This window comes from Lichenostomus cassidix, chromosome 25 (genome assembly GCF_008360975.1).
Source record: "Lichenostomus cassidix isolate B80296 chromosome 25, HeHo_3.0, whole genome shotgun sequence".
Classification (NCBI taxonomy): domain Eukaryota; kingdom Metazoa; phylum Chordata; class Aves; order Passeriformes; family Meliphagidae; genus Lichenostomus; species Lichenostomus cassidix.
The window spans coordinates 2,702,197-2,725,259 of record NC_139505.1 but is presented as its reverse complement, the minus strand read 5'-3'; the positions used below and the strand labels follow the sequence as shown (position 1 = coordinate 2,725,259).

Below are 23,063 nucleotides of genomic sequence, written 5' to 3'. Positions count from 1 at the left end.
GGGTATTGAAATTAAAACCAGAGGCAGGTGTTGGATGCAGGAATATTTTATTGCAAGGGCAGGGAAGCCCCAGGGGACAAGGTGAGACGAGGACAGGTGAGACAGGGACAGGCAGGTTGTCCCTCCCTGCTCCCTCAGCCTCGTCCCAGGCGTTGGCAGTTCCGGGGTGAAGCCAGCGGGTGGTTGAGTCCCACGTCTGACCTCAGCTGGGGACGAGGAGGTGGAACAGAGCGAGGAGGAAACACCAAGCGGGATTTCGGGAGGGGTTCTGACTCAAGTCTGATGTCCTTCCCCTCCCTCAGGAGCTCCCGTGAGGATCCAGACGGCGTCCATCGCGGAGTTGAGGGGTTTTCCCGCGGGGTTCAGCAGCTGCCGTAGCGGCCGGAGCGGCCGTAGCGGGATGACCAAGAGCCCCAGGAGCCAAAGGATCTCCCAGAGCCCCACAGACCCCGGGAACCCCCATAGCCCCACGGACCCCCATAACCCCCCAGCCCATATCCCCCGGGTCCATAGAGACCCCCAAATCCCCCATTGCCAAATCCCCCATAACCCCCATTGCCAAATCCCCCAAATCCGCCAGGGCCGAATCCCCCATAGCCCAGCGAGGCCCCCGAGGCTCCCAGCACAGGCGCTCCGGCAGATCCCACCACGGAATCCTGCGGGAAGGAGCTCAGGATGGGCCCGGGCAGAGTGACCACCGCGGCGGGAGGCTGGATGACCACGGTGGAGTCGGGGCACTGCCGGACACACGGCTCGTTGGCGCTGTCCGCCAGGGGCTGAGGCCGCAGGACGCCAAAGCCGGAGCCGAAGCCGGAGGTGGAGATCAGGTCGTAGGAGGACATTTTGGAGGAGTGGAGGTTAATCTGGAAAAGATGTCAATTTATGGTAATTTTAAAGGAATAGCAAATCTTAGTCCGAGGTATCGGTAATAAATCTGGGAATTCAATGGATGTTGCAGTTTTGGATTTCCTATTCCTATTTTTCCTCCCACTGTGATCTCCAGGCTACTCAACTTCACTCCTTCAAAGTCCCAGTTTTGGATTTCCTATTCCTGTTTTTCCTCCCACTGTGATCTCCAAGCTACTCTTGACTTCATTCCTACAAAGTCGCAGTTTTGGATTTCCTATTCCTGTTTTTCCTACCACTGTGATCTCCAGGCTACTCAACTTCACTCCTTCAAAGTCACAGTTTTGGATTTCCTATTCCTATTTTTCCTCCCACTGTGATCTCCAAGCTACTCTTGACTTCATTCCTACAAAGTCAGAGTTTTGGATTTCCTATTCCTGTTTTTCCCACCACTGTGATCTCCAGGCTACTCTTGACTTCATTCCTACAAAGTCGCAGTTTTGGATTTCCTATTCCTGTTTTTCCCACCACTGTGATCTCCAAGCTACTCTTGACTTCATTCCTACAAAGTCGCAGTTTTGGATTTCCTATTCCTGTTTTTCCCACCACTGTGATCTCCAGGCTACTCTTGACTTCATTCCTACAAAGTCGCTGCTCCTCAGGAGTATCTTTGAATTTCCAAGGTAAATAATTTCTTTAGCGTTTCATTACTCCCAGTTGATGATTTCCACCTGGATTTGATCTTTCCTGCTACAAGCCCAGCAAAACTCCACCAAATGCAGCCATTTATACAGGTTACCCTTTATCTCCTAAAATACACCCAAGGAATTCTTTGGATTGCTAAAATAATACAATTTTTGGGTTCAAAACCTCTCCTACAAGACCTGGAGATGAATGAGGAATTAAACACCAAATACAACAAAGAAATTCTTTGGAGTGTTAAATAATACAATTTTGGGGTTCAAAACCTCTCCTACAAGACCTGGAGATAAATGAGGAATTAAAAACCAAATACACCCAAGGAATTTTCTTTGGAGAGCTAAAATAATATAATTTGGGGGTTCAAAACCTCTCCTACAAGACCTGGAGAAGAATGAGAAATTAAAAACCAAATACACCCAAAGAATTCTTTGGAGAACTAAAATAATACAATTTTGGGGTTCAAAACCTCTCCTACAAGACCTGGAGACGAACGAGAAATTAAAAACCAAATACACCCTAGGAATTTTCTTTGGAGTGTCAAATAATATAATTTGGGGGTTCAAAACCTCTCCTACAAGACCTGGAGACGAACGAGAAATTAAACCCCAAACACCCCACAGAGCAGCCTGACTGCAACCAGAGGGAACTGAGTTCAAAATCCAGATTTCCTGACAGCAAGCTCAGCTCAGAGAAGTCTGAGAGAAAAGCGATTTACCTGAGTTAAAATCCAGATTTATCGCCACAAAGTTCAGCTCAGAGAAGTCTGAGAGAAAAGCGATTTACCTGAGTTAAAATCCAGATTTATCGCCACAAAGTTCAGCTCAGAGAAATTTTGAGAGAAAAGCGATTTACCTGATTCGCGGAGGCAGAGCAGGCGAGAGGAGTGGATGGAAGGACTCGGTGCAGACACCTTTTATAGAGCTCCCCGCTCGAGTTAATTGCGTGATGAGCTCGCAATTAACTCCCAACCCCAAATTGCAGGACTCCTAATTCCTCAGAGTGCTGAAATTGTTTCTGCCTGTTGCCGCTGCCCTTCAAACCCTCTCAGAGCGTGAGGTGCGCATTCCGCCCCAGACCTCTATTGTCTCCGGGCTTTGCGTGGGAATTATTGGAATTATTTTCGATGATCCCATTGCTGTTTGCAGCGCTAGGGGAGGAAATAAAGCTGGTTTGGGTTATTTAGGAGTCGTTCGTCATGAGGACGATTGAAGGACGCTCGTTGTTTTGTCCAGGTGAAGGTCCTGGAGATCAACAGGAGGCAAAGAAATGGGATTTGGTTTGGGATCTCAAAGGAGAAACAGGAAAATTAAGGAAAAATATTGGTTTTGCAGGTTCAGGGCTTCTCCCTCCACCTACTCGAGGCAAGGCGAACACAACAATCAGGAGCATCTTGGGATGGATTTTATATCATAAAATCATATCAAGGGACGGTTTGGGTTGGAAAGAACCTTGAGGGTCATCCGGTGATCCTATTTTTCCATGTCAGAGACAAAACATTCTGTAATTTAAATTAAAAAAAGGGGAAAAAAAATAGATTTTTTCCTTAAGGTCAAAGACAGGAAGGTCAAAACCGTGTTACAAGCCACGAGCTGATTATGGGAAAAACCCAAGAGGCCTCAATTTAGCAATTTTAATGTGATAATCTCTCGTAATTGCGGGGTGTTTACACTTAAAGGCTCACGTTTTATGCAACTCTGACACAGCAGGAAAAAGTCAGTAATGGCTGTTCGGGAGTTATTTGAAAATCCCCTGGAATGTTCTTGTAAAACATCGACATGATTTATTTTTTTTTTTCGGGACAATGGCTCGGGAAATCCTCAAATGTTTGGAAAAGCTCGTAATTTTACGAATAATCGGCGTGGAGATCACGGCGAGGGTGACGACGACGATAACGATGATAATGACAGAGTAGGGCGAAGTGGTGCAAACAGAGAGAGAAAACCTCAGCAAAAGGCAGCATCTGCCTTTCCCAGCAGAATCACGCCTCGTAATTGCTCCGCGCCGAAAGACGCCAGCGGGGATGGGATTAGCTGCAGGATCCTCTCCAAAAATAAAGGGTTTTTATTTCCACCGCGGCTAAATTTGGGGTTTCTCCCTCTGTAGAATCGTGGGATGGTGGAAAGGTGGGAGTTTTAGACCATCTGGTTCAGCTTCCTCCATCCCAGGTTGATCCAAACTGGCCTCGAGCACTTCCAGGGATGGAATAAAATAATAACCTCAGTAAAACGTAAAATAAATTATTAATTCAATGCACACTCTGGTTATTTTGAGCTTTCCATTGCAATCCTTAAAATCACAAACATCTCTCCCTTCAGAAGGAAATTCAGCTTTAAGGGTCAGACAAAACCTAAAGTTTTCTGGACATTTGCATCCCCAAACCCATCCAACTATTTCATAATTTCTGTAGATTTCTGAGCATAATTGTCTTGCAAGACAGGGGAATAATACTTGTGTGTAAACAGCTCAGTAGGTGGTGCCACTCCGAGAAACTGATAAACTCATGAATCATATTTTCGGATGAAAGATGCACTAATTTCACCCATCAGCTCCCCAGATAAAAGGACCTCGCGTGACGTCAGGCGATAATTGAAATAAAAAAATAAACACGAACAGAAAGAGCAGCGATTTCGTCACTCGGAGGAGCAATCAATACAAAAAATGTTCTGTGTCAACTAATGAGCTTCTCCCGTCCCCTCGGGCGAGTCTGGAGTGTATAAAAGGTGTTTCCACCTGGGCTTCTCACAACGCCTTCCCTTCGCTCCATCTGAACTCCTCAACGACTCGGTAAGGTTGGGAATGTTCTTTGCTGCTTCTGGAGCTGCTCTTTGGCAATTTTGGAATCTCTCTTTGCCACTTTTGGAAACTATCTCTGTCACTTTTGGAATCTCTCTGCCACTTCTGGAATTGCTTCTGGAATTGCCTCTTTTGAAACGTCTCTTTGCTACTTTTGGAAATTCTCTTTGCTACTTCTGGAATCTCTCTTTGCCACTTTTGGAATCTCTTTGCCGCTTTTGAAACATCTCTTTACCACTTTTGGAATCTCTCTTTGTCACTTTTGGAATCTCTTTGCTACTTTTGAAATGTCTCTTTGCTACTTTTGCAATCGCTCTTTGCCACTTTTGGAATCTCTTTGCCACTTATGGAATCTCTCTTTGCCATTTTTGGAATCTCTCTTTGCCACTTTTGGAAACTCTCTGCCACTTCTGGAATTGCTTTTTGCCGCTTTCAGAAAATCTCTTTGCCACTTTTGGAAACTCTCTTTGCTACTTTTGGAATCTCTCTTTGTCACTTTTGGAATCTCTCTTTGCTACATTTGGAATCTCTCTTTGCCATTTTTGGAATCTCTCTTTGCTACTTCTGGAATTGCTCTTCGCCACTCTTGGAATCTCTTTGCCACTTTTGAAACATCTCTTTGCCACTTTTGGAATCTGTCACTGATACATTTGGAATCTCTCTGCCACTTCTGGAATTGCTCTTTGCCTCTTTTGAAATGTCTCTTTGCTACTTTTGGAAATTGTCTTTGCCACTTTTGGAATCTCTTTGCCACTTTTGAAACATCTCTTCGCCACTTTTGGAATCTCTCTTTGCCACTTTTGGAAACTCTCTGCCACTTCTGAAATTGGTCTTCGCCACTTTTGGAATCTCTTTGCTGCTTTTGAAACGTCTCTTTGCTACTTGTGGAATCTCTCTTTGACATTTTTGGAATCTCTCCTTGCTGCTTCTGGAATTGCTCTTTGTTACTTCTGGAATCTCTTTGCCGCTTTTGAAACATCTCTTCGCCACTTTTGGAAACTCTCTTTGCCATTTTTGGAATCTCTCTTTGCCACTTTTGGAAACTATCTCCGTCACTTTTGGAAACTCTCTTTGCTACATTTGGAATCTCTCTTTGCCATTTTTGGAATCTCTCCTTGCTGCTTCTGGAATTACTCTTTGCCACTTTTGAAACATCTCTTTGCCACTTTTGGAATCTCTCATTGCTACTTTTGGAATCTCTTTGTCACTTTTGGAATCTCTCTTTGTCACTTTTGGAATCTCTCTTTGCCAGTTTTGGAATCTCTCTTTGACATTTTTGGAATCTCTCCTTGCTGCTTCTGGAATTGCTCTTTGTTACTTCTGGAATCTCTCTTCGCCACATTTGGAATCTCTTTGCCACTTTTGAAACATCTCTGTGTCACTTTTGGAATCTCTTTGCCACTTTTGAAACATCTCTTTGCCCCTTCTGGATTCGCTCTCTCTGGGATGATCTCTTCCGTTGGGAACTCGTAGGTAAAATTTCAGTTGAAGGGACAAACCTCACAAAAACCTCACGGGCAGCTGATCTTTGCTTTCAAGGTTTAACTCCAAATTAAACCTTGAAAGGTTAATTAATTTAATTCCAATTTCTGCCATTTTGCTATGGCAGAAAATTCAGTTTGATGTCGGGTCGCCTCCACCAGCTGTGTCCATGGTGTGACTGGTTCAGTGTTTATTCCTGACCTCTCTTGGGTTAAACGGGAAATTATTTGGAAAGTTTAAATCTCCCTGGTTTGCAGGGAAATGTTGAGCTGAGAGGCAAACCCACCGTTAGATCCGGTTTATTCTTTTACAAATCACCCAAAATGTTCTTAATTCAACATAAAATGGCAGGAACTCCCTGAAGTCAAGCCCTGGCTTGGATTAGGAATTGAGAGATGTTTAAAATGCTCTGCAAGACATTTATTTAAGATGAAAAGGGATCCTGGAAGGAATTCAAGGAGCTGAAAGGTGAAGCGTTGGGTTTTTCCAAGTTAACGAGGGCAAGAGGTTTGGCGTGAGAGTTTTCCAAAACAATTCGGAGCCCAAAATCCAAACGCTGAGGTGTTAAACTCATTTGTAGGGATCCCAAATCCCCGATTTAATGTTTGGGATTTCGGGACAATCACCCTTGTAAAGGATTCACCCAACAAGAGAATTTGAGCAGACAGGGAGTTGTAATCCTTGCTTTGAGAGGGATCAGCACAAAGGGGATCAGCGCGGGTGAAGAGTCACGAAATCCTGAATCACGACGCGCTCGGCTCTTGGAGCAAAGTCCCACTCCTTGCTGATCCCGTGACTCACCAAAGAGCCCGAGAAAATCACCTCGGCTTATTTCTCATTCCATTTTCGCCTTTAATACACGCGGGGAAATTCCGGAGCTTCAAAGCGCTCCGGGTTGGGACAGAGCGCCAAGTCCAGAGCGTTTCCTGGAGTGAATAACATTCTTTTTCAAATCAATTGTTTTCCAGATTAACCTCAACTCCTCCAAAATGTCCTCCTACGACCTGATCTCCACCTCCGGCTTTGGGTCCAGCCTCGCCTGGCCTCAGCCCCTGGCGGACAGCGCCAACGAGCCGTGTGTCCGGCAGTGCCCCGACTCCACCGTGGTCATCCAGCCTCCCCCCGCGGTGGTCACTCTGCCCGGGCCCATCCTGAGCTCCTTCCCGCAGGATTCCGTGGTGGGATCTGCCGGAGCGCCTGTGCTGGGAGCCTCGGGGGCCTCGCTGGGCTATGGGGGATTCGGCCCTGGCGGATTTGGGGGATTTGGCAATGGGGGTTATGGGGGATTTGGCTACCCTGGGGGATTTGGGGGTCTGTATGGACCCGGGGGATATGGGCTGGGGGGTTATGGGGGTCCGTGGGGCTATGGGGGTTCCCGGGGTCTGTGGGGCTCTGGGAGATCCTTTGGCTCCTGGGGCTCTTGGTCATCCCGCTACGGCCGCTCCGGCCGCTACGGCAGCTGCTGAACCCCGCGGGAAAACCCCGGAGAACGAAACACGAATTTCCAGAGCTGAGGAGCTCGGAACCATCGCCGCTCCATCCTGAGGACGTGGATTTGTCACTCCTCAGCCCCTCTGGGATTTCTGCTCTTTCAGCTTCTGCCTCCAAGCTCCTCCAGCCCCATTTCGGTGTTTCGGGGTGAATATGGAGCAAAAGGACCCAAAAGTGGGTCCTGTTTGTTCACACCAACAGCTGGGATTTGGAAGAGAACCCAAGAGTTTCCTGCGTCTTGGAGACTCTGCATTGCTTTGCTTCAAATTTCAATTGCATTAAAATTTCATTGCATCAAAGTTTCCATGTTCTGGTGTTCTTTTCTCCCATTTTCACAGTGATTTCCTTTAGAAGTTTCACCTGTGCAGGTGTCAGTGACAGATAAATGACCTGGAATATCCTAAAACATCCTAAAATATCCTAAAATATCCTAAAATATCCTAAAATATCATGGAATGGTATTTTACTGTTAATAAATGATATTTTATTATTAAAATATCATGGAATGATATCTTAAAATACCCTAAAATAGCATGGAATGATATCCTAAAATATCATGGAATGGTATTTTATTATTACTAAATGATATTTTATTATTAAGATATCATGGGATGACATCCTAAAATACCTTAAAATATCATGGAATGGTATTTTATTGTTAATGAATGATATTTTATTATTAAAATATCATGGGATTATATCCTAAAATATCCTAAAATATAATGCAATGGTATTTTAATATTAATGAATGATATTTTATTATTAAAATATCATGGGATGATATCCTAAAATATCCTAAAATATCATGGAATGGTATTTTATTATTAGCGAATGATATTTTATTATTAAAATATCATGGAACGATAACCTAAAATAGCATGGAATGATATTTCATGACGGAATATCCCGAAATACCCTGGAATCATGGAACGGTTTGGGTTTTTAGGGAATTCCAAGTTCATCTCATTCCACCTCCTGCTCCACCTCCTCTCACTGGGTCAGGTAGATCCAAACTGGCTTTAAACCATGGAAATTATTTTCCCACCCCAAAAATCAGGGAAAATCAGACTTCAGTATGAATTTCTTCCAAGTAAACCTTTAATCTCTCCGAGTTTCAGGCTCTCAAATACTTTCTCACCCAAGTATTTCAACTCTGTCCTCAAGAGCAGCAGAAATTAAATCAACTTCCTGGCAAAGCTTTATTTTAAGTTTTCTGGGCCACACTGTGGAAATCTGAAATCTGAAATAATATTTCTGTGTGATCACGAAATGCGAAGCTTTGGTGGTTTTTGACAGAAAAACTGCTCCTTCAAGGATTGGAAAATATCTTAACCTGTGTGGAAAATATCTTAACCCTCTTCTGCTCTACTCTGGTGAGATTCCACCTTCCAGGATTTTCAGGGAATTTTCCTCAGGAACTGCAGGGAATGAGGTAAGAGTGACTGAGGGGAAATTTTGGTTGGATATTGGGAAGAAATCTTTCCCTGTGAGGTCTTTGGGGTCATTCCAACCCATTCCATGATTCCACGACTCTGTAATGTTATTATTTATATTATTATTATATTATTATTTTTATATTTTATGTTATTATTGTACTTTTGTTTCTATTATAGCCCAGGACAGCTGGGGAAGGAGGATTTCTGCCCCAAAATATTTGATTTATGGGCAATGACTTCACTCATAGCACTCATTTCAGGTGAGTTTGAAATCTGAAATCCGAAATCCGAAATCTGAAATCCGAAATCCGAAATCTGAAATCTGAAATCTGAAATCTGAAATCTGAAATCTGAAATCTGAAATCAGAAATCCGAAATCTGAAATCTGAAATCTGGAATCTGAAATCTGAAATCTGAAATCTGAAATCTGAAATCTGAAATCCGAAATCCGAAATCTGAAATCTGAAATCTGAAATCTGAAATCTGAAATCCTTTTGTAAGGATATGAATTTTCCTCCAAACCCACAGCCAGAGGAATTAAAACTAAAAACTCCGTTTGTTTTGATGCAGAACAGAAATCACTTTAATGAGAAAACACATCCACAGAAAAGCAGCACAGAATGAGAAGAATATCAGATCTCAGGCAAATCCTGCCTCGGCTGTTCTTCTTCATCTGGACAGCGAAATTGCATTTCAGAAGAATTTAAGTTATTATTTTATCCCACATTTCACACACACACACAGAGATGGAAAAACAACACAGAAGACGACGAGTAGAAGGCGAATAAAGCAAGGAGGAGTTGAGTTCTTCCAGCTCCACCGGGGTGGGATGGCCACAAGGTGGTCACAACTCCTCCTTTGGGGTCGGGGTTGGATCTCTCCACTTCCGGTCATCTCTTATTCTGGGATTTCCCGCGGCGCTCAGCAGGACCAGCAGCTGCCGTAGCGGCCGTAGCGGCCGGACCACGAGGAGTAGGGGCTGCAGTAGCCAGAGCCAAAGGATCTCCCCGAGCCCCACAGGCCCCGGTAGCCCCCATAGCCCCACAGCCCCCCATAGCCCCCCAACCCATAGCCCCCATAGCCATAGGGACCCCCATAGAGCCCCCCGGAGCCCAGCGAGCCGTAACCCCCATAGCCAAATCCCCCAGAGCCAAATCCCCCATAGCCCAGCGAGGCCCCCGAGGCTCCCAGCACAGGCGCTCCGGCAGATCCCACCACGGAATCCTGCGGGAAGGAGCTCAGGATGGGCCCGGGGAAGGTGACCACCACGGCGGGAGGCTGGATGACCGCGGTGGAGTCGGGGCACTGCCGGACACACGGCTCGTTGCCGCTGTCCGCCAGGGGCTGAGGCCGCAGGACGCCGCAGGCAGAGCTGGGGTAAAGGTCGTAGCAGGGCATTCTGGAGGGGCGGAGGAGGTCAGCGGACACTGGGGAGGGAACAAACACAAATTCCGTGGATAAAATGGTCATAAAATGGTCATAAAATGGTTATAAAATGGTTATAAAATGGTTACAAAATGGTTATGAAATGGTTATAAGTTGGACAATCCCCTTGAGGCTAATTTACCTTTAAGCTTATCCCAAATCCATCTACACAGACAAATATCAAAAACTCCCACGATAAAAATCCATTAAAAATTTCTGTTGGCTGAACAAACTTCCTGCCGAGGCTTTGCAAGCTGCTTTGGTGGCTCTGATTTCTACTAATTTCTACTAATTTCTACTAATTTCTGCTAATTTCTACTGATTTCTACTAATTTCTACTAATTTCTACTAATTTCTACTAACAGGAAACAATGCCTGAAAACCCCTGGTTCTGTCATTCCAAACCCAAACACATCCATTTCCAACACCAAATGAAAATAACAATCATTGCAAAATAATCCGGCATTATTAAGGATCTCAGAATCCTTCAGGGTGATCCCAACCTCAGTGCTCTTCTCTTCAGAAAAGCTTTTCAAAAATTTTTCAAAGTTTTTCCAAAATTTTTCAAAGTTTTTCAAAAATTATCTGAAATTTTAGATAATTTAGATAATTTAGTTCACACATGGGAAATGTTCTGGAAAATCACGTCGCCCACAACATCCTGCAGAGAACTACAACTTCTTTCTCCCCATTAAACCGAAAAATTCGGGGAGCAAAAGCAGCGAGAGCAAAGCGACTCCGTCCAAGGTCGTTGGGTGAGTCATTAGGAGAACTCGGATTTGGGTTCAGCAGGTTTGCACGAGATGGAGCTCATAGAGGACTTAATTACAGTAGCTTCATCTTCCCACTCATCCCAGTTTTGCTGAGAGTCGAGGGAACGGCAGATTATAGGATTGGGATCGCCCAGGTTGCCCAGAAAGGCGTTTGACGGGACAATAAACGACAAATCTCTGAGGATGTTCTGTAAATCCTTAACAGAGATTTGAGGAGGAACTTATGGAAGGAGGTGAAGGAGAAGCTGATTTGGGGTTGGAGGACAAACGTGGGTTTGTCACTTGTCAAGTTTTTTGGGGCTTTTTGTGCCAAGTTGGAGGTGGGTAAGGTGTGCCAAAATTTGGTTAAATGTGCCAAAATTTGGTAAAATGTGCCAAAATTTGGTAAAATGTGCCAAAATTTGGATCAGAGGGTCACAGAGTTCCTCCAGCTGGAAGTGACTCACGAGGATCATGATCTCAAGTCCAACTCCCTGCTTTTTGCAGGATTATTTAGAGATAAATCAGTCAGAAAACATTGGAATTGTCTAGGTTGGAAGAGATCTTGAAGGTCCTCCAGTGTCACCCCTGCCATGGTGACATCTTCTTCTATCCCAGGTTGCTCCAAGCCCTGTCCACCCTTCCCACCCTCCTGGGGAGGAATTCCTTCCCAAAATCCAACCTCAACTTCCCCTCAGTCTCATCTGGCTTAGAGCATCGTCAGGTTGCTCCAAGGTGTGGAGTTTCCGACACCAAGAACCCCAAAAGTCATATTTGTCACCCCAAAAAATCGTATCTGCCATCCCAAAAAATCATATCTGCCATCCCAAAAAGTGTTATCTGCCACCCCAAAAATCATATCTGCCACCCAAAAGTCACATCTGCCACCCCAAAAAGTCACATCTGCCACCCCAAAAGTCATATTTGCCACCCCAAAAGTCATATCTGCCACCCCAAAAGTCATATCTGCCACCCCAAAAGTCACATCTGCCACCCAAAAAGTCACATCTGCCACCCCAAAAAATCATATCTGCCACCCCAAAAGTCATATCTGCCACCCCAAAAATCACATCTGCCACCCCAAAAGTCATATCTGCCATCCCAAAAAATCGTATCTGCCATCCCAAAAGTCATATCTGCCACCCCAAAAGATCACATCTGCCACCCCAAAAGTCATATCTGTCATCCCAAAAGTCACATCTGCCACCCCAAAAAATCGTATCGCCATCCCAAAACTCACATCTGCCACCCCAAAAGTCATATCTGCCACCCCAAAAGTCACATCTGCCGCCCCAAAAGTCATATCTGCCACCCCAAAAACAGAAGAACCTCAGTGATTAGAAACTCCTTCCCAAATCCATCCAGACTGGGCAGAACCAACCATTCTGGACCCAACAGAACGGACGATGAACCTCAACTCAAGCTGAGAAAAAAAACCAACAAGAAACACCCCGAGGAGAATCAGACTTACCCAAGTCTCGGAGAAGTCGAGGGAAGCGTTTGGAGGATGGAGGAGAGAGAGGAGCTTTTATATCAGCTGGAGGAACCACATCAGCATCTTTCGCCGCCCCAGTTCCAAACTCCCGCAGCCACCGGCGTGACGAAACCCTCGGGCTCATTAGCGGCGTTTATGAGGCTTTTCAAATTTGTTTGTAATGACGATCTGAACGTCGCCGCGGATTACAGGGGAATTCTTTAATCTGGTGACGACTTCTGGGGGAAATGAATACCTGTGATTAGTCCTGTCGCTGGAGTTACGTCAGGAATTGCCGAGCCAGCTCTTTGTGAGTTTATCGGAATGACAAAGTGCAGAGTCAGGGGTGAGATGTTTGTTTAAGTGTTTTTTCCCATTGCGTAATTTCAGTGTAATTCCCATTAAAATCTGTTGGGATGGAAGTTGGAGACTCTCAGTGGGATCTGCAGGGAATTTTTGGGGTGATTTCTGCCTTTTTGGCTTCCCTACCCACAGCTGGGAGTCTCCGTTGTGGGTGATGTTTTCCAGTAGGATTTGGGTGGGGCTGAAATGGGGAAAATTCGGTTAAAAATCATGGAATATTCTGATTTTAAAGGGACCCAGGGGGATCATCAAAGTGGGGAATATTCCGTTAAAAATCATGGAATATTCTGATTTTAAAGGGACCCATGGGGATCATCAAAGTGGGGAATATTCTGAATTTAAAGGGACCCACGGGGATCACCAAAGTGGGGAAAATTCCGTTAAAAAACATGGAATATTCTGATTTTAAAGGGACCCACGGGGATCATCAAAGTGGGGACAATTCCATTAAAAATCATGGAATGTTCTGATTTTAAAGGGACCTACAGGGATCACCAAAGTGGGGAATATTCACTTAAAAATCATGGAATATTCTGAATTTAAAGGGACCCAAGGGGATCATCAAAGTGGGGACAATTCCGTTAAAAATCATGGAATATTCTGATTTTAAAGGGACCCACGGGGATCACCAAAGTGGGGACAATTTGGTTAAAAATCATGGAATATTCTGATTTTAAAGGGACCCACGGGGATCATCAAAATCCAGCTCCTGGAAAATTCCACAGGAAAATTCCAGGAATCCCCGGAATTCCATGGGGGAGGACAGAGAGGAACTTCAGTTTGTTTGGGTTTTTGGGGATAAAAAAGGAAGGAATTCACAAAGGAAGGAGGCTAACAAAGGGATTGGAGGTCCCTAAAATTTTTTTCTCAACTGTTAATGGTTTAATGCTGTCCGGACAAAAACGGCAGCTGACCACACTGAACAGACCTGAGGAAATGTGGGATTTTTTAGCAAAAATGGATCTTTTGGTGCAAAAATCAAAATATGACAGAAGCGCTTTGAATCATCGCCTCGGATTCTTAGGAATTCCTGACCTCCTGCGATACAGAAGTCACAAATCCCAACCAGGGCTGAGCTGGAAGTTTCTGTGCTCCGGGAACAATGAGGAATTCGGAATGCGTGACGCAAAGGCTCCACGGCGGATTTTAATCTCGCAGACTCCACGCCACCGCGGATGATCCCTAAATGGCCAGGTGGGGTTCCCAAAATCCCCTTTCTGGGGGGGATTTTTTTGGGCAGTAATCGCTCCAAGCTTCCAGGAAGCAAGTCCGTGCAAATCCCGCGGATGATCCAGTGGATTAGAGGCACGGAGGAGGTGGATTTAGGCGCCTCACAATTATGGAATGACATCACAAAAAAAACCTCAGTCCGTTTATTGGTGTCATTGTCACCATCAGTTCCAGGCTGAATATTTGGGATTTCTGCACCTTCAGGGTGTTTTTCCCCCCCACAGTGAGGAGTTAGAAATAAAAATTTTTGGGTGAAAACAAGAATTTTGTGAGGGTTTTAGTCAAAACGCTTCCAGGGATGGGACAACCACAGGAATTCCGAGGAATTCCTGGATGTTCATGAGGCTGACCAGGTGGGGATCAATCACAGCTTGGAGTCGATGATCTTGGAGGGTTTTTCCAACCCAAATAATCCCAGGATTCTGTAATAAAAACCATTTGAGCACCACAAGATTATTTACACACTTTTCTTTGGGTTCCATAATTCCACATTTCTCTCACTATTTCTCTCACTTCTCGTTATGCAGCTGAGACTGATATAATTAGAAATGATGACCACAGAGTTGCTCTAAATCATTTATTTATTTGCTCTAGATAATTTATTCAGTTGCTCTAAAATACATTTCCAGAGTTGCTCTAAATCATTTATTTAGTTGCTCTAAAACACACTTACAGGTATTTTTTTTAATGCTCTAAACTGTTTATTTAGTTGCTCTAAAACACATTTCCAGGTATTTTTTTTAATGCTCTAAAATACATTTCCAGAGTTCCCCTAAATCATTTATTTAATTGCTCTAAAACACATTTCCAGAATTGCTCTAAATAATTTATTCAGTTGCTCTAAAATACATTTCCAGAGTTGCTCTAAAGAATTTGTTTAGTTACTCTAAAACACATTTCCAGGTATTTTTTTTTAACGCTCTAAAACACATTTCCAGAGTTGTTCTAAATAATTTATTTAATCACTCTAAAATATATTTCCAGAGTTGCTCTAAACCATTTATTTAGTTGCTCTAAAACACAATTCCAGGTATTTTTTTCAATGCTCTAAAACACATTTCCAGGTATTCTTTTTAATGCTCTAAAACACATTTCCAGGTATTTTTTTTAATGCTCTAAAACACATTTCCAGGTATTTTTTTTAATGCTCTAAAACACATTTCCAGGTATTTTTTTCAAAGCTCTAAAACACATTTCCAGGTATTTTTTCCAATGCTCTAAAGCACATTTCCAGGTGTTTTTTAATGGAAAAAAACCACCTCTGCACACCCGGTGACCCCAAGCGAGCAGACAGGTTTTGGCATTAATGACGGAGAAGCTGCTGGGGATATTTGGGATAATTCCTGCCGTAATATTTGGGATAATTCCAGGGCTGAGGACGGAATGATAACAGCAGTGGAGATGATTTGTCCCCAGTGGAGATGAAAGAAAATTGGGTGACGAAACCCACAAATCACGTTTCACGAGACTTCGGACCAGCCAACAAACGAGGAGTCAGCAGAACTTTGAGGAGCGACGTGTCGCATTCGTTATGGGTTTGTCCTAATTATGAACATCCCCAAATTGCTCCTTGGATCATCCCCAGGATCTCCAGGATGGTATAAAAGCTCTCCCGACCCGGAGCTCTCCACTTCGCCTTCCTCGCTTCGTTCAGCTCCCCGAGAAAGGTAAGGATCCTTCCGTGGGATCTCCTTCCAAAAAATCCCAGGATTTGTTTTCTCCTGGTTTTGATCGAGGTTGGGATCACCCAGAAGGATTCTAAAATCTTCAATAATACCAGATTATTTTGCAATGATTGTTATTTTCTTTTGGTGTTGGAAATGGATGTGTTTGGGTTTGAAATGGCAAAACCAGGGGTTTTCAAGTGTCGTTTCCTGTTAGTAGAAATTAGTAGAAATTAGTAGAAATTAGTAGAAATTAGCAGAAATCAGTAGAAATTAGTAGAAATTAGTAGAAATTAGTAGAAATCAGTAGAAATTAGTAGAAATTAGTAGAAATCAGTAGAAATCAGTAGAAATCAGTAGAAATCAGTAGAAATCAGTAGAAATTAGTAGAAATCAGTAGAAATTAGTAGAAATTAGTAGAAATTAGTAGAAATCAGAGCCACCAAAGCAGCTTGCAAAGCCTCGGCAGGAAGTTTGTTCAGCCAACAGAAATTTTTAATGGATTTTTATCGTGGGAGTTCTTGATGTTTGTCTGTGTAGATGGATTTGGGATAAGCGTAAAGGTAAATTAGCCTCAAGAGGATTGTCCAACTTATAACCATTTTATAACCATTTTATAACCATTTTGTAACCATTTTATAACAATTTTATAACCATTTTGTAACCATTTTATAACCATTTTATGACAATTTTATCCACGGAATTTGTGTTTGTTCCCTCCCCAGTGTCCGCTGACCTCCTCCGCCCCTCCAGAATGCCCTGCTACGACCTTTACCCCAGCTCTGCCTGCGGCGTCCTGCGGCCTCAGCCCCTGGCGGACAGCGGCAACGAGCCGTGTGTCCGGCAGTGCCCCGACTCCACCGCGGTCATCCAGCCTCCCGCCGTGGTGGTCACCTTCCCCGGGCCCATCCTGAGCTCCTTCCCGCAGGATTCCGTGGTGGGATCTGCTGGAGCGCCTGTGCTGGGAGCCTCGAGGGCCTCGCTGGGCTATGGGGGATTTGGCTATGGGGGATTTGGCTATGGGGGTTACGGCTCGCTGGGCTCCGGGGGGCTCTATGGGGGTCCCTATGGCTATGGGGGCTATGGGTTGGGGGGCTATGGGGGGCTGTGGGGCTATGGGGGCTACCGGGGCCTGTGGGGCTCGGGGAGATCCTTTGGCTCTGGCTACTGCAGCCCCTACTCCTCGTGGTCCGGCCGCTACGGCCGCTACGGCAGCTGCTGGTCCTGCTGAGCGCCGCGGGAAAAAACCCTCCGGATGGCGTCGAAGGAAACCGCGAAACGCAAATCCTCCTTCCCTCCAAATCCTTTCCCAATTCCTCCTCGGGTTCAGCTCCTCGTCGTCTCCTGATTTGTCACCCCTGGGACCGGAGGAGTGACAGATTGAAGTGACATTCAAGCTCTGCCACCTCCTGTCCCCACCCTCGGTGTTGTTTTTGTTCTTTTGTTCTCAATAAAATCTCTGTTGCATCACTGAAAATCCTCGTGGTGGGTTTTGTGTCCCCAAATTTGTCCATTCTCTCCTGGAGTCACTCCAGGTCCTTGGAATTTGTCTGTCCCCAAGTCCCTTGTCACCCTTTCAGGTCCTGGAAAGCCAAAATTTGGCTAAAAAAATCCCAATTCCCTCTAAATTTGCATCGCCTCCGTTTGGGACTTCTGCGGTTCTGTTTGAATTATTTATAGGAATTATGTTTAAATTTTAAAAAATATTAAAATATTAAAATGTAAAATATATAATATATAATATATAATATATAAAATATAAAATATTAAAATGTAAAATATATAATTTATAATCTATAAATGTAAAATATTGAAATGCAAAATATAAAATATAAAATATAAAATATAAAAAATATATATCATATATAATATATCATATATCATATATCATAAATTATATATTATATATTATATATTATATATTATATATTATATATTATATATTATATATTATATAAATAGAAATATACAAATATATTTATAAATATATATTTTTTATATATTTAAAAAAATATATATTATAGATATATTTATATATATATATATATTTATATACATATATAATATATAAATATAAAAATATTTATAAAAATATGTGTAAATCATAAATTCTGAAACATAAACCCAATTTTTGTCCACATTTTATAAGTAGCCTGAAACCAAATCACGCAGAATATCTTTTAGTTTTATCAGCAAAACACAAAATTACCTCCTGATTCAGGCAGATCTTTATCTCACGAGGAATTTTCTTCATCCGGTTTTGCTGCCAAAAGATCTCAGGGTGTGAATTTCCCTCCAGAAAAACAGAATTGTTGAGCATCACCACGTTTGGAGAAATTCTGAGCAGAAATTTAAGGTAAAATTGAATTTAAAAAGGCAAAATCTGCTCTGCAACTGGATGGAGAATCCAGGAAAAGTCTCAGCGTTTATTACCTAAAAAAGCAGTGAAAAATCTGATTTTTATTGGGTTTTATTCCAGTGTTTGTGTGTGTAAAATTTAATTAATCTCCCAGCAAAACTCAGAGCTTCCCCAGTGGTGTCCGAACAACAGCCAGGGGGTTCTACCTCCTGCCAGGACCTGAAAATCAGTCAGAAAGTGTTTCTAACTCCTGCCAGGACCTGAAAATAGGCAGAAAAATCTGTTTACTTCCTGCCAGGACCTGAAAATCAGTCAGAAAGTGTTTCTAACTCCTGCCAGGACCTGAAAATAGGCAGAAAAATCTGTTTACTTCCTGCCAGGACCTGAAAATCAGTCAGAAAGTGTTTCTAACTCCTGCCAGGACCTGAAAATAGGCAGAAAAATCTGTTTACTTCCTGCCAGGACCTGAAAATCAGTCAGAAAGTGTTTCTACCTCCTGCCAGGACCTGAAAAATCAGTCAGAAAGTGTTTCTAACTGCTGCCAAGACCTGAAAAATCTGCAGAAAAATCTGTTTACTTCCTGCCAGGACCTGAAAATCAGTCAGAAAGTGTTTCTACCTCCTCCCAGGACCTGAAAAATCTGCAGAAAAATCTGTTTACTTCCTTCCAGGACCTGAAAATCAGTCAGAAATTCTGTCTAACTCCTTCCAGGACCTGAAAAATCTGCAGGAAAATCTGTTTACTTCCTGCCAGGATCTAAAAAATCTGCAGGAAAATCTGTTTATTTCCTGCCAGGACCTGAAAATCAGTCAGAAATTCTGTCTACCTCCTGCCAGGACCTGAAAAATGTGCCAGAAAATCTGTTGAGGTGAAGAGAACGGACAGGAAAGCTCCGACCACGAAAGGAGCCCTTGAGCAGCGATTAACCAGAGCTCTGAGATCCTTCAGAGGGAAGGGACAGAGGACAAGGTGGTGACACTGCTGAGCCACCAGCCTGGGGTTAGGACAGTCCTTGGTCAGCAGGAAATGTGACAGAGTGTGACAGAGTGACCCCGGGGAGGAATTTCGGTGGGACGAGGAGGAGGGAAAATGGAAAATCTCGTGGTGGAAATGGGAAAATGGAAAATTGGGAAAATGGAAAATTAGGAAAATGGAAAATTTCGTGGTGGAAATGGGAAAATGGAAAATTTTGTGGTGGAAATGGGAAAATGGAAAATTTCGTGGTGGAAATGGGAAAATTTCGCGGTGGAAATGGGAAAATGGAAAAATGGGAAAATGGAAAATTTCGTGGTGGAAATGGGAAAATGGAAAATTTCGTGGTGGAAATGGGAAAGTGGAAAATCTCGTGGTGGAAATGGGAAAGTGGAAAATTTCGTGGTGGAAATGGGAAAATTTCGTGGTGGAAATGGGAAAATGGGAAATCTCGTGGTGGAAATGGGAAAATGGAAAATTTCGTGGTGGAAATGGGAAAATTTTGTGGTGGAAATGGGAAAATTTTGTGGTGGAAATGGGAAAGTGGAAAATTTCGTGGTGGAAATGGGAAAATGGAAAATCTCGTGGTGGAAATGGGAAAATGGAAAATTTCGTGGTGGAAATGGGAAAATGGGAAAATCTCGTGGTGGAAATGGGAAAATTTCGTGGTGGAAATGGGAAAATGGAAAATTAGGAAAATGGAAAATTTCGTGGTGGAAATGGGAAAATTTCGTGGTGGAAATGGGAAAATGGAAAATTTTGTGGTGGTGGTGAAAATGGAAAATTTTGTGGTGGAAATGGGAAAATGGTTGTGGTGGTGGGTGGTTGGGTGGTTGGTGGTTTGTGGTGGTGGGGTGGTTTTGTGGTGGTGGGTGGTTTGTGGTGGTGGGTGGTTTTGTGGTGGTGGGGTGGTTTTGTGGTGGTGGGTGGTTTGGTGGTGGGTGTTGGGTGGTTGGTGGTTTGTGGTGGTGGGTGGTTGTGGTGGGTGGGGGTTTGTGGTGGTGGGTGGGTTTGGTGGTGGGTTTTGGTGGTGGGTGGTTTTGTGGTGGTGGGTTTGTGGTGGTGGGGTGGTTGTGGTGGTGGGTGGTTTGTGGTGGGGTTTTGGTGGTGGGGTGGTTTTGTGGTGGTGGGTTGTGGTGGTGGGGTGGTTTTTGTGGTGGTGGGTGGGTTGTGTGGTGGGTGGTTTGTGGTGGTGGGTTTGTGGTGGTGGGTGGTTTTTGTGGTGGTGGGGTGGTTTGTGGTGGTGGGTGGTTTGTGGTGGTGGGTGGTTTTGTGGTGGAAATGAGAAAATCTGTGTGCAGTTCTTGGACAATCAGGGGAAGAGGGAAATAGGGAAGTGGGAAAATTGGGATTTTCCAGGGAATTTTCCAGCAGGAGAAGGGAATGGAGAATGCCGAGGGAGCTGGGGGAGCTCATCCCGGAGCAAAGGGGGAATTTCGGGATCTGGCAGGTGGGAATTTGGGGAAATTCCTGCTGGAAAAGGGAAAATCCTCGGAAAGGTTTGGATTCCTGTGGCTGGAGGTGTCCAGGAGGGAATTCCTGAGATTTTTTTCTGGGATCGATCCCAGCTTGGACTTAACCTTGGACTTCTTTCCCACCTAAATCTCCCTCAAAAAATAAAAATAAAAACTAAAAACCCAAATTTCCATGCCTGGAGGTGTCCAGGAGGGAATTCCTGGGTTAAGCTCGGACTCAACCTTGGACTTCATTCCCAACCTAATGATCTCCCTCAAAAAACAAAAATCAAAAACCTAAAAAACCCCCAAATTTCCACCCCTGGAGGTGTCCAGGAGGGAATTCCTGGGATTTTTCTGGGATCGATCCCAGCTCGGACTCAACCTTGGACTTCTTTCCCAACCTAATAATCCCATGATCTCCTTTAAAAAATAAAAATAAAAATAAAAATCCTAAATAAAGTTCCATGCCTGGAGGTGTCCAGGAGGGAATTCCTGGGATTTTTTCTGGGATCGATCCCAGCTCGGACTCAACCTCCGACTTCTTTCCCAACCTAACAATCTCCCTCAAAAAACAAAAATCAAAAACCTAAAAAAACCCAAATTTCCACGCCTGGAGGTGTCCAGGAGGGAATTCCTGGGTTAAGCTCAGACTCAACCTTGGACTTCTTTCCCAACCTAACAATCTCCCTCAAAAAATAAAAATCAAAAACCTAAAAAAATTCCACGCCTGGAGGTGTCCAGGAGGGAATCCCCAGATTTTAGGAATGACCGACCAAGTGGGGATCAAACCCAACTCGACCTCGACGACCTCAGATCTCTTTCCCAACCGCAATAATTCCTCAGTTTCGAGGAGGGACTTTTTGGGATTCCCGCCAACCTCCCATCGACCGCGTTCATCACGCCCGGGTCGCCCCGCGGGTGGCGAAAGAGATTTTTTTTGCTCAACGTTTTGAGTTTATTTTACGTTTTACGAGTCGGTTGGGGTGTCTGACGCGGCGCGAAACGCAGATTACAGCCCCGGAGGTTTCCTTTCATCTCGGCGGTGAGTTGGTGGAGGTTCGCGCCTGGCGAGGTTCCCGTGAGGTTCTTTCGGGATGACAACGCGGATTTCTCGTTCCTTCGCCTCTCGTTAGCTGGGGTAATTAGGCTGCCTGGAGTCTTAATCATCGTTTTTATCTGCTTGGAGGTGCAAGGTTTTTGGTTTTCTTATTCACGCGTGGTAGATTAAAAAATATTTTAAAAATTTTTTTATTTTTATTTTTTTTTATATATTTTATATGGTTTTTTATTTTTTTATATTTTTATATTTTTTATATTTTTTATATTTTTTATATTTTTATATTTTATATATTTTTTATATTTTTATATTTTTATATTTTTATGTGTTTATATTTTTATAGTTTTATATTTTATATTTTTATATTTTTATATATTTTATATTTTTATATTTTTATTTTTATATTTTTATTTTTTTATATTTTTATATTTTTATATTTTATTTTTTATATATTTTTATATTTTTATATTTTTTATATTTTTTTTTTTTTTTTTGTTTTTTTTTTTTTTTTTTTTTTTTTTTTTTTTTTATATTTTTATATTTTTATATTTTTATATTTTTATATTTTATATTTTATATATTTTTATATTTTTATATTTTTATATTTTATATATTTTTATATTTTTTATATTTTTATATTTTTTATATTTTTTATATTTTACATTTTAATATTTTTATATTTTTATTTTTTATATTTTTATATTTTTATATTTATATTTTTATTTTTTTATTTTTATATTTTTGTATTTTTTATATTTTATATATTTTTAATAGTTTTTATTTTTATTTTTTATATATATATATTTTTTTTTTTTTTTTAAACTCGTTTTCTTCTGAAATCAGCGAGTTTTACACGGAGTTGGAATTCAGATTTGGATTCCAATTGATTCTCTAACTCAATCCTGCAGTTTTCAGTGGAAATATGAAATATTTTTTTAAAACCTCCAGGTTTTGTCTCTCATGCGTTCAGGCAGATTTTTGTGCTGCAAAAGAATTCAATTTTTGGACGAGGCCATCCTGCACTTTTCAGTGGAATTATAAAATTATAAAATTATTTTATAAAACTATAAAATAATAAAATTATAATTTTTTTTTTTTAAACCATCCAGATGCAGGTTTTGTCTCCAGGGTGTTCAGGCAGATTTTTGTGCTACAAGCAGAGAAAATGTGAATTAAAATATCTGCGCTGATAAAGAAACTCAGAGAAATAAATGAAAATTTAAATTTTACAAGAAAATCCACTGAAATTTTGAGGTGAGAAGCCAAGAGCTGAAGGGAACAGCAAAAGCTCACCTGGACAAATAATTTTTCAATTTTTTACCTTTTATTTTTAATAAGAATAAATATTATTATTAATAATAAGAATTAATAAGAATAAATTTTTTACCTTTCTTTAGCCTTTAATAAGAATAAAAATAAAATAAAAAAAATTTTATTTTTAAAAGAATATTTTTAATATTTCTTTTCAATAAGAATATTTTTAATTTTGAAATGAAAATTGAATTCCAATCCCGTTTCAAAAACGCTGGGCTATCAGAACACAACCACATATTTATATCG

At 42.3% G+C, this 23,063-nt stretch overlaps 5 protein-coding genes across 8 annotated transcripts in view; 2 read left to right on the top strand and 3 right to left on the bottom strand.

Moving 5' to 3' along the window:
- Window positions 1-212: 212 nt before the first annotated feature.
- The window catches only part of LOC146427327 (uncharacterized), a 98,991-nt gene continuing 76,140 nt past the window's right edge, over window positions 213-23,063 (bottom strand). For 2 of the 3 annotated variants that reach the window (XM_085082481.1, XM_085082482.1), the window contains exon 2: window positions 213-863. In XM_085082481.1, coding sequence (XP_084938607.1) covers window positions 363-842 — 480 coding nt within the window. In that variant the 5' untranslated portion in view covers window positions 843-863 and the 3' untranslated portion in view covers window positions 213-362. Of the gene's footprint in view, window positions 864-2,400; window positions 2,413-23,063 lie in introns of those variants that run through there. The other variant, XM_085082483.1, reaches the window with a different exon arrangement.
- Window positions 4,303-23,063, top strand: part of LOC146427326 (uncharacterized) — a 98,597-nt gene continuing 79,836 nt past the window's right edge. Inside the window, exon 1 of one of the 2 annotated variants that reach the window (XM_085082479.1) lies at window positions 4,303-4,332. The gene's annotated coding sequence lies outside the window, so the exon portion shown is untranslated. Of the gene's footprint in view, window positions 4,338-23,063 lie in introns of both variants that reach the window. The other variant, XM_085082480.1, reaches the window with a different exon arrangement.
- On the bottom strand, window positions 9,306-12,420 carry LOC146427336 (scale keratin-like). The gene is made up of 2 exons (XM_085082484.1): window positions 12,399-12,420; window positions 9,306-10,177 (listed from the first exon to the last, which is right to left on the bottom strand). The coding sequence occupies exon 2, from the start codon at window positions 10,146-10,148 to the stop codon at window positions 9,672-9,674; it is 477 nt and encodes a 158-aa protein (XP_084938610.1). The 5' UTR covers window positions 10,149-10,177; window positions 12,399-12,420; the 3' UTR covers window positions 9,306-9,671.
- Window positions 16,388-16,901, top strand: LOC146427335 (scale keratin-like). Its single transcript, XM_085082487.1, has one exon. It carries the CDS (start codon window positions 16,413-16,415, stop codon window positions 16,887-16,889), a length of 477 nt encoding a protein of 158 aa, XP_084938613.1. The 5' UTR covers window positions 16,388-16,412; the 3' UTR covers window positions 16,890-16,901.
- LOC146427334 (uncharacterized) overlaps window positions 21,407-23,063 on the bottom strand; it is a 2,834-nt gene continuing 1,177 nt past the window's right edge. The window contains exon 2 of the mRNA XM_085082212.1: window positions 21,407-21,579. Coding sequence (XP_084938338.1) covers window positions 21,407-21,579 — 173 coding nt within the window. The remainder of the gene's footprint in view (window positions 21,580-23,063) is intronic.

Coding starts and splice junctions, on each gene's coding strand:
- LOC146427336 (XM_085082484.1), bottom strand. CDS start 10,148: ATGCCCTGCTACGACCTTTACCCCAGCTCTGCCTGCGGCGTCCTGCGG.
- LOC146427335 (XM_085082487.1), top strand. CDS start 16,413: ATGCCCTGCTACGACCTTTACCCCAGCTCTGCCTGCGGCGTCCTGCGG.